Here is an 11,328-nt window from a genome sequence, read left to right as displayed (position 1 = left end):
TATTTAACTCTCTTGGTCTTTGCTTTGCGGCTCACTTTTATTGTTTTGGATGTTATGTTTGGCTAACTGCTCGCTGGCAGAACTACCAGCACACAGTGTGTGATGTACCTCTCTGAAACAACACACACTGTCGCTGCTAGTCGGCATACAGCTTGGTGAGGTTCGTATGACGTGTCTTATATGGCACCTTTGAATGAAGCGTGCTTTACGATGCCTTTTGTGAGTTACATTCATTGAATCTTACAGTACAGCAGTGATCGTTGCAGACACCCCTGGTGGAGATCTGCACACTGTGGGCATCTTTCTAGTTTAAACAGTCGTGCAAACAGGGCCTACCCTGTTTAAACATAGAGAACACGCAGATATTTCCACACGGTTTTGCCTCTTATTTACATGAAAACCCTGTTTTTATCACAGAAAACGATTATTTCTAAAAACTCCAGCCAAAGTGGAGATTTCTGATAACGCTCGTTTTGTGTTGTGGTGTCAACTGGGAGAAACGGGGTTTTAGGTTCGCAGGAAGTCGCTCGTGTTATTGGTTGTTGTTGATTCTGCATGGCTTTATCCTTCTCCCTACACTGCCGCCCATAGGTTTGGCATAGTTATAATGGAACTCAATGGCGTATTTATGCGGGTTGATGTAAATGACAACTTCTGAATACGATGTTGTGTGCATGATGTTTTTTTTTAAAACGGAGGGGGGGAAATATTTGTTTCTCTAAATACCCTATGAAACGTGGCCTTAGTTCTGTTTTTCCGTCTCCACTAACTCCTGACTCGATTTAGCTGTTAAATGCTCCACTATGTTCATAGCCAGTATCTGTCAATTGAACAAGAGTTCAGTCTTCAATTAGAACTGATGGGCTTGGGGCTGAAATGATGAAGAGACAGACAAACACATTTTTATCTTTCCATGGGATTTGTTGGCAATAATATTTAACATCCATATCCTTGGAAATACTTGTGGCAATAATATATAATATCCATATTATCATCCTTGAAAACACTGAATAATATATAAACATTTAATTATTCTTTATACATTTGACCTTGAACAGCATGCTTGTTTGTGGCTGCAACATGACTTGAGGCGGGCAGATATGACTGATAATCCTCCGTTTTGCATATTTACAATGACGGGTTGTGCCTGAAAGCCACGCGTCGTCATGTGACTCTACATAAACCCCCCTAACGACACATCAGTCACACTGATTCACAGTGAGATTAAAAACCAAACACACCTAAGGCAACACCACTCGCCAGTCTTTTAATTACTGCATATATATGCAAACAATGTCACGTTAAACATATGCATTTTGGGGTTTAATTACCCATGGGGTGTGTCTTTCCGAGCAACGTCTTTCCCTCAAATTGCAGCTCCAATCGGCTTTGGATTCCTCATTTCGTGTTAAATTTTTTTTTTTTTCTGTGGACATGTGAGCTTTAAGATGTGATTATATAAAATCCAATGTAAACACAGTGTTTGCCACCCCGTGTTGCCTGTAGCTTCAAGTTCAGCTGTTCAATTCACCTCTCAATTTCCCTGCAAAGCGTCTTTGGAAGCAATCACTGCTTGACATCTAATCACTCGGGTTTTGTGACCACATCACATCGAGTTAATGTAAGCCAAATTCAGACTTGTCTCTGGTGATTGTGTGGCAAAATTGGATTTTCATCCCACCGTTTAGCCTCCCCCGCCATTATCGGCCATTTTAAATATATCATACCTTCATCTGCATCGAGCATTGTCTGTGAAAGGAGGTAAACCACACCAGTAAAGAGCTTTCTCTCCTTCACTCAGATGCTGTGATAACACCGTGCTGGAGGAACGTCTGCCAGATGTATTGTGCGGTGGATGTGCTTCATTCCCAGTAATGAGACTAAATTGGAAAGGCTGTGATCCATGAGATAACTGACCTTTCTCTTTTGACTGGATGGTAATGCGTTCCTCCCGCAAACAGCTGACCTGAATACATTTTCAAATGTTGAAATACAAAGAAATATTCAGTTCAACCATGTGAAGTATTTGAAATGGAAACATTATATTCTGTTTGATATAATAATGATTCCTTTTGAATTTCTCATAGCACACCCAACAGTATAATAATCCTATAATAAAGGTGACGTGATTGAGTTTTATGTACAATGTAAAGTATATTAACAGGGATTTTTACATTAAAATAAAACAAACAGCACATATCAAATGCATATCGGCTGCAGTGAAACCAAGGAATGTTACTAATCCCGTCCAATGTGGAATATCATGTGAAATAAACCACTCAACACTCATCATAATCTCTTCTATAAAAATCTAATCTCTTAAACTTCATCGAGGCATTAACAACAAGTATGGTGTCCAGTTTTCATCCACCTCCTCTTCCAATATGACATGCCCTTTCATTCAGATCCAGTGAACATTTAATGACTCCAGATATAAACACACACAGCTCGTAGTCCTCTAGAGACTGGAACGGCAGTGCGAGCCCTCCAAAGTGTTTTAATTACCACGCCCGGGACTGCAGGTCCACTGAGCAGATACAAAGCCGGCTTGTCCCGCGTTACACGACACACTTTGAAGAAAGCAAAGCGTTGCTTAACACGGTGTAAATTCAGGTGGTCCGAGTTATTGGCGATAGAGAGGGTGGGTGTGTCGCGACGAATCTCTCTTAATTCAGACGTTGCCAAAGTGGTCAGTTGTCCCTAAGTGAGATGAATGAGGCAGGCGGTTGACTGACTGGCTGATTGAATGGATTCGGGATGTGAGGAAATTGAGTTGCCTGACCCATCACAGGCCCGGCAGGGTGGAGCAGAGGGCGGTGTAACACCTGGCCCTCAGGAGCCACACAAGACTGTCTGAACACCTGAATTATCTCAGATTATGAAATGGACATGAGAAATCAATAAATAAACAAAACAACCAGCATCCATATTGAACAACTCATTTGATTTGATCTTTATTTTCCTCGAATACAAAGTACAATATTTACATGACATAAAATACGACAAAAGGAGGGACGGGAGGAAGATAAGCTTATCACGTCCTGCAGTTTATTCAAATTATCACGTTTAATTCATATAAAGATCATATATTATTTGGAGATGATCCAAGTGAGAATATGAGATATATATCCAAAACAAAACAATAACAAACAAAATTTACCACCTAGATTACTTTAAATCTCCAACTCCATTCCTTTATTCCTGTCCATAAATTAGTGTTTATATCTGTGTTTAAATGCATCACTGTGAGCAGCATGTATATGTTTATATATATGGTTTGGACCAACGTATTATGTTGTTCTAACCATATCTATTTGCAAATGTCAGGGTTTAGTTCAAGGTAATACTTTCATAAATATAGCCTACATATGTATTCCTCAAACATCTCCTACCGTATATATAATGTAACTCTATCTGAGTTACAACCTACATGTTTCCTGGTCATGTGATACGGTTTAAGTCATATGAGTATACAGACTACATGTGAAATTGTTACTCAGCGTGTGTTTTCAAAGGGCTGAACGTTCCTACATGTGTACAGCTTTAAAGGCGGCTTGGATATTTAATCACCGAGAGAGAGAAAAAAGAGAAGCATGTGCTGCTGCGTCTCTTCTCACCTCCAGGTTGTGTGTGGCCAAGTTCACGATGGGATATTTCAGTGCCGGATTACTCCGGCATGTTGATCTTATAACAGATGACAAAGAATGTGGCCCTCTCAAATGACAAGCATTGATAGCCAGTCACTCACATCCTGTTAGACAATAACAACACGGCTGCCAGTGGAGAGCCTGCAGCTTGTAGAGGAAAGGCCTTTAGTCATTTGCTGGTGCTGAAAGAATGTTTTAAGTGGGTCAAACCGTTCTAAGTGGTCGACGTGAAGCGTGCTGAAGTTGGATCTTGTTTTTTTTTTTAGTTTATTGGCAAGAATGAATACTTTATTTTTCATTTTTCATCTAGTCATTCTGACAGGTAAGAGCTTGTAGCTACAGAAAATGTGTGTTGGTTACCTGTGGAAATAAGTTCCTTGCTTGAATTATTCTTATTGTTTAAAGCATAAAAAAAGTCTATAAAGTCTGTAAAAATCAAATGCTTGCCCTGTTTGCATTACGTTTATTGAGACTGCTCTCAGGTCAGTGAAAGCTCCACCAATTTAAACAGCAAAACTAATGAGCAAGTATTAATTCAACCCGGCTCTTTGATTGACAAGGGCATGTGTGCTGCTTTCATTTTGCTTTTCAACCTTTTGTCTGTCTGTCGCCACGTGAAGTCACCTGCATAATTATGTCCATGCGATTCCTCCGTTTACCGAGGCGAATGTCTGGAGAATCTTTCAACCATTAAAACAACATGTTGTTGTGAAATGACCTTCGTTTCAAGGTCAGCTGAGGAATGAAAGGGGATCCTTGCTCTGGCGTGTGACAGATATGTCGCGGAAAGAGCACCAGAACATCTCTATTAACAACTTTGAATGCACTATTTCCAAATTTAGATGCGGCGTATGTGTGCAAGTATATCTACACAAATACATTTACACACGGGCTACAGGTTGGCTTGAATGCAATTCCCTTGCAAGGTTTTCTCTGCTATCTAGCGGAATGCTATTAAAAACTATGACAATAAGTTTAATTGAACATATAGACTTTAAAAAAAAATCTAAATATTTTCAAAGCGAAGTAAAAGTGTGTCAGTTTCAGTCTACAACATACTGTATATTCACAAGCACGTTGTACCTGTAGTATTCTATCTATCACTCATATCTATTTTCAACTCATATTAAATGAACTCACCTCAAGTATCAGATGTCCTGAAAGCGATATTCTACTTTGGCACAGTGTGATGATTTTCCAGCGCACACAAGAAGCAGCTAGAGGTGTAAATGAATCATTATAAGATATCGTACTTGTCTAAATGCCTTCAATAAAGGAACCTGTTAACGTGTTTATGTTTCAGGCGCTGCCTGGGCCTCCTCTGGGGAAACACGTCTGGTCAAAACCCTCTTCACCGGCTACAATAAGGTCGTCCGTCCCGTCAGTCACTTCAAGGACCCGGTGGTTGTTACCGTGGGCCTTCAGCTCATCCAGCTCATCAGCGTGGTGAGCGGCCTCACGTCACATACCATATCAATCCCATCTGCATTAAGTCCACTGTCATCAGCTGTCTAAACACGTTGATCTGGATTCACAGGATGAGGTCAATCAGATCGTCAGCAGCAACGTGCGACTGAAACAGGTTCGATACATGTTTTATTTTTGTTGTTTTGATGCATCAATGAACAAATTCATATATATATAAAATTAGAATTAATATATAAAAGACACATTCATGATAATCATCATATTGCAGAAAGCATCAAATGAGGAAGAAAGAGATTAAATTAAATTCTGAGGCCAGGAAATTTAATTCATCATAAATACTGTTGTCTTGATGAAGTAAACCATAAAATCAGGATTGAACACAACAATAAATGTACATAAAAAAATACTTTGCAGAGTGAAGAGACTCATTTTGTTCTGTTATTTTCTATCAGTTTCTTTCTTAATTCAATTCATATACAGTAAATACAAAATGGTTACTGTTAAATATATGGGTTGTATCGTTCTTCTACAGGTTTAAAAAATTCACTCATGAAATAAAGTAATGTAGCATTTATGAATTGAATAATTTATGTAGAAAATGTGATTTATCTGTACATATGTGTTACATCTGTAGAATTGTGCTGCGTGCTCATCAAAAACAAACATTAATAAATGGCTATCATAATTTCCAGTACTATCCATTGTTCTGGGTGACCTTGTCTGTTTTGTTTTCCAGCAATGGAAAGATGTGAACTTGCAGTGGAACCCGGAGGATTACGGAGGCATCAAAAAGATCAGAGTTCCCTCCACTGACATTTGGCGGCCTGATCTGGTTCTCTACAATAAGTAGGCTACGCTTCCAGGCTCTATTTGATCCATGCTGTGTTTTCATTTTGTTTCTATAACACCTATGTTTGTTCATTATAATAAGCTTAATGAGACAGAAAGCATCCAGACCTCTAGGAACAATTAACACAGGGTAGATTTTGAATCACACTTTCCTACACTCCACTGTGCGGTGTGTGACAGCTCCGATTTCGTTAGGCTAAATCTGGACTCTGCATTGACTCCTTCTCCCACCATATGCTGGTCTGACACGCTGCTTTCCCCCCTGACGACCAGCTCATCCTGCCACGACGCCGCGTGCCAAGCTGAGCGCTGGTTGGCTGCAGTGCAACAGCAGCAGCGACCCCTCCTCAGGGCACCGATGTCCCCTTCTGTTAACATTTAACATATTACCTCCCATGTTGATGCTTCCTGTGTGTTATTGTGTGCCCATAGTGCCGATGGAGATTTTGCCATCGTTCACGAGACGAAAGTGCTGCTGGAGCACACGGGGAAGATCACGTGGAACCCGCCGGCCATCTTCAAGAGCTACTGTGAAATCATCGTTCTGCATTTCCCCTTTGACCTCCAGAACTGCAGCATGAAGCTGGGCACCTGGACCTACGACGGCAACCTGGTCGTCGTCAATCCTGTAAATCCATTCTGGAGGGAGTTTGCACATTTTTAAGAGATCTGTTTATTTGCTTAAGAAGATCAACTCTCACATCTGTGAATGTTATAAGGCTACAGCCAGCAGCTAGTTAGCTTAGCTTAGCATATGGGGGGAAACAGCCTGACTCTGTCCACTATTTAAGCATTTTATGATAACATTATGATATTGTTAGTTTCATAGGAACTGAAGGGGGTTAAACTACATATTACAGTTTTATTGCAGCTTTTAGTGTTATTACTATGTACTATTTATTTGCAGAGAGCAGTGACCTCTTATACAATTTTTTACATATTACACAAAAGTAAAAGTGATGTTTTAACTCTGGCTGTTCTCATTGAAAACATAATCTTTATATGAGGATATGTCCCCCTGATTTCAGGCCTTATGCTAAGCTAAGCTAACTGTCGCCTAGCAGTAGATTCATGTTTACCACGCGGACAAAGTGACCTCTTTATTGCTTCAATGCTTGCTTTGCTTTGCCATCTTATTTCTGATGTTGTCATCAGGTCACCTTTGGAGTGTTATCCTCCTTCTTCTTCATAAACAATAAGCAGTCTGGTCTATAAGGGAGGTAACTTCTCTCACCACAAAGATCAATAATATTTAATAAAATACTCTGTTCTCCTCACCAGGAGAGTGACCGCCCTGACCTGAGTAACTTCATGGAGAGTGGAGAGTGGGTGATGAAGGACTACCGCGGCTGGAAGCACTGGGTGTACTACGCCTGCTGCCCCGACACCCCTTACCTGGACATCACCTACCACTTCCTCATGCTGCGGCTCCCGCTCTACTTCATCGTCAACGTCATCATCCCCTGCATGCTCTTCTCCTTCCTGACCGGCCTCGTCTTCTATCTTCCTACAGACTCTGGTATGTCGACGCCGATTCCACAATTTTCTTTTATATCCCAGTGAAAAATGCCACAAAAGCATGACATTAAATCCAATTCTCAAAAAGCAATAAAACATGCATGCACCATACTTATTTAAACGTAATTATATGGTCATCAAGATCATATGTTCAGCTCTTTCTCTTAGTGTGTATGTTGTGGCACACATGATATGTGTGTCATTCATTTCAACCATCCAAGGCCGGAGTTTGTTGAACTATGTTTTCAAATACAAGGAATGGTATCCTTATTTAGGAGTAGTTAAAAGCAAGTATAGCTGGTTTGCTGCATTGCTAGCAAGTTCAGCCTGCAGCACTCTACTGCCTTTTTTGTATTTTCCAGTTTGTTATGATTGTCTTTTTTACTAAAATGCAAATGGAAGAAGGCGTGGTATAAAGCAAAAGTTTGACATTTCTCTTTCCAAGAGCTGGATGAGAAGATTGACTTCACTCTTATATCCGTAGGATAAAAGAGCGTTACCCAGAAGAAAGCTAGTTTAGCTTAGCTTAGCACAAGGACAACAGCCAGACTTGCTCGGCACAATGGTTAAAAAGTCTTATTAACACATATCTCTTTTGTTTAATCTGGACAAAAACCGTTGTGCTTCATGGGACTCCAGAAATTCACTGCTCCCAGCCAAGAAGTAGCCTGACACAAAGGCCCCCATAAAACGGTAATATGATAGTGAGGTTTAGAGCTGCTGCTAAGCACATTCTTACCTTTGGACAGTTTCTCTGCATACCAGCACCTCTAAAGCCCACCCATTGGCTCAGTCTGGCACCCTCGCTGTGACAACCCATAAAACTGTACATTGTCAGTTTCACTCATTTATGTATAATTAGTGCAAGGGGCTGGCAGGCGCACGTTCTTGTGTTTTTATAAGAAAGCAAAGTAAGAAAGCAAATCAGGTTATTTCACAAAACTATTTCTCACACGAGTGACAGTAAGTGTTAGTCATTTTGAAATGTCCGGTCGAGTGTAGCCCAGCTGTGATGTATATTGAGACACACTCGCCTTATTATAAGGGTTATGCACACCAAAAACCTCCTGAAGTTGTGACAACTAACTGTTAACTTATACTGCATTTTTGTCATATGATATGATAACGAAACGAATGAAATCCTTGCTCCCAATTCTGTCCCCACGTTGGCTGCTGCAGGAACTGCACCGCTTGTGTGCACATCTGGCCATGTTCCCAGTGTGTAGGTCTGCCTCATTACCCAGGGTCCCTCTGTGCTGTCATGTCTGAAAGCAGGCCTTTGCTTTAATGTATAATACATCACTTGATCCCAGTTTCTGATACGGCTGCTGACAGGAAAGTGTGGAGGAGAAGACGGTGCCAAAAGATGCTCTCTCTGGGATAACTGCTCTCACTGAGCAACAGAAACCCGCCTTGCATTTTTAGTGTGAAATGGTGTCAGAGTCTGTTTACGTCTTCTTTTGTTGGGTTTAGAAACAACAGCAAGCAGAAGAAAAAAAATGCTTTACACTGTTTAAATGTGATTTGCTGGTGTAGATGAGCAGGGCAATTATTGTGTAAATATTAAAAGTGGAGTCCTGATTGGATGGCAAGGGAAGGCAAGTATTTACTCATAGCAACAGCTCTCCCTTGTGGCAATGTATTAAGATTGCATGTTGTTGCTATCGTGGGCTAACATTCTGTTTAATGGAGCAGCTCCACATTTCCCACTTAAGGGATATTTATTTATTTTATTTATGTATCTGGCTTTAAAAGTTGGGTGTGTTTGAATATCACAGAATGTGTAATTATATGTAATTTCTTAATCAGCTTCCTGAAAACCCTCTTTAATTCATCTTCAATTCAAAATATTTTGGGACCGATGTTATGGTTTTAATTTAGGGGATCCCAACCTTTTTGCTTTGTTTCCCCTCAAAATGAAACAATGTTGATTTGTGACCAATTCAACTGAAGAACAATATAGTCCACAAAATGGGGAATATTATCCATAAAAAATAAACAGAAATAAACAGCAAAAATTAGAGGAAAAGGTCTAAACAAGAATAAGTGAATAATATATGTTGCAAATTATATTTTTATGCACCAATTCAAGTTAATCTGTGACCTTAGAAACCTGTAAAACAATCACATGTCACAATCATTCCAGTCGTTTTAAAGCTCAGGTGTGTAAAATCCATCTGCTGATGGAGATTATGTGCTAATAAATAAGAAGTAGCTCACAAGGCCATCTATCTGTAAGACAGATTGCTCTCTCATCCTCATTCCTCCTCTGGGGAAACACCAGTCTAAACAGTCAAAAACTTCTTACACGGCAACTGCATATTGCATGGCGTTCTGTCAGGTTTAGACTCTGATTAAAAAGCCGGTATACGAGCGGTGAGGATGTTGTTTCGTGTCTCCCAGGTGAGAAGATGACTCTCAGCATCTCCGTCTTGCTGTCTTTGACTGTGTTCCTGCTGGTCATCGTGGAGCTGATCCCCTCGACCTCCAGTGCTGTACCACTCATTGGGAAGTACATGCTCTTCACTATGGTCTTCGTCATCGCCTCCATCATCATCACCGTCATTGTCATCAACACCCACCACCGCTCCCCGAGCACTCACACCATGCCGGACTGGGTCCGCAAGGTGAGCACATACAGTGAGATTATAGCTGTGGAGCTTTGGAGAACAATCCTTCATCTTTTTTTCCTCTGTATTATACTGCCATCTAGTGGTCGTAAACAGAATATCTTTATTGTTAATCCAACTGCTTGTGTGTTCACTGTGCATATCTTGTCTTTCTGTGACAGGTTTTTATTGAAACCATTCCCAACATCATGTTCTTCTCAACAATGAAACGGCCGGGAAAAGAAAAGCAGGCTAAATCCAGCATCTACGGCGCTGACTTTGACATCTCAGACATCTCCGGCAACCAGACCGCTTCTGTCACCTACCAGTCACCCATCACCAAGAACCCTGACGTCCGCAGTGCGATTGAAGGAGTCAAGTACATCGCAGAGACCATGAAATCAGATGAGGAGTCAAACAATGTAATCTCTCACACACACGGAAAGTGTCACTAATTTGTTTTTTTATGAGTTTTTATGTTTGTGACACGTTGTCCCTCTTCTCTTCCAGGCTGCTGAAGAGTGGAAGTTTGTTGCCATGGTGTTGGATCACATCCTGCTGTGTGTCTTTATGGCTGTGTGTCTCATCGGCACGTTAGGTGTGTTCGCGGGCCGTCTCATTGAGCTGAGCTTGCTCTGAAGGCCTGCACCTTGTGTTTTTACATCTTTGACTTCTCAGATGTGTTGCTCAGTGTGGAACGTATGACCTTTGTGTCCGAAGCTCTTTGGTGTTTTGGTCCCGATATGTAATAGATCATGTTGTATACGGTAACTTTTTTTTAAGGTATATTTGTGTGCAATTGAAATGTTGAATTCAGTCAAAAGAAAACTATTTTCCTTGACATGTTTATAGGGAACAGCTGAATAAAAGGTGTTTTGTCAGTTTTTCACTGATTGAAGTGCAGTCTTGCTCAGTGCCCTTGTATGATCTTGTATGTCACAATACTTATACTGGTCCAAAATAATCACACATTTACTCTGATATGGAGTTTGAACTTTTGGCAATATGTACACTTGACCCTGATTAGTAAGGACACGGGGGATCTGCACAGACAATAGAAACACCAGCTTTCTGAAACAGCATTTCCCTCTCCAGTAATGCCTTTCTTTATTTACATTTACATTTAGCAGGCATGTTTATCTAAAGCAACTTATAATAAGTACATTTGTTGGAAAAAAGTGCAATACTATATTGCTATCAGTACAATCAGGATTTCATAAGAACAAGTTTCAAGCACGCCCAAAGCTCCTACACAACAAAGATAAGTGCTAAGATAC

The 11,328-nt window shown here is 40.5% G+C and overlaps 1 protein-coding gene across 1 annotated transcript; it reads left to right on the top strand.

The window, feature by feature from the left end:
- The first annotated feature begins 3,769 nt into the window (after positions 1–3,769).
- Positions 3,770–10,937, top strand: LOC311021465 (acetylcholine receptor subunit alpha-like). Its single transcript, XM_084022047.1, has 9 exons — positions 3,770–3,969; positions 4,951–5,093; positions 5,185–5,229; positions 5,812–5,921; positions 6,357–6,552; positions 7,206–7,443; positions 9,846–10,069; positions 10,234–10,473; positions 10,562–10,937. Exons 1-9 carry the CDS (start codon positions 3,927–3,929, stop codon positions 10,688–10,690), a joined length of 1,368 nt encoding a protein of 455 aa, XP_083878173.1. The 5' UTR covers positions 3,770–3,926; the 3' UTR covers positions 10,691–10,937.
- The last annotated feature ends 391 nt before the right edge of the window (positions 10,938–11,328 follow it).

The sequence above is a fragment of the Eutrigla gurnardus genome (assembly GCF_963514095.1).
Source record: "Eutrigla gurnardus genome assembly, chromosome: 12".
NCBI lineage: Eukaryota > Metazoa > Chordata > Actinopteri > Perciformes > Triglidae > Eutrigla > Eutrigla gurnardus.
Note: the sequence above shows the minus strand (reverse complement) of the source record. Positions and strands in the feature narration are given on the sequence as shown.

Excerpts from the sequence above, each read along its gene's own strand:
- LOC311021465 (XM_084022047.1), top strand. The coding sequence starts at position 3,927 with ATGAATACTTTATTTTTCATTTTTCATCTAGTCATTCTGACAG. Across the intron at positions 5,094-5,184 it reads TCATCCAGCTCATCAGCGTG|GATGAGGTCAATCAGATCGT; the intron begins GTGAGCGGCCTC and ends CTGGATTCACAG. Across the intron at positions 7,444-9,845 it reads CTATCTTCCTACAGACTCTG|GTGAGAAGATGACTCTCAGC; the intron begins GTATGTCGACGC and ends CGTGTCTCCCAG.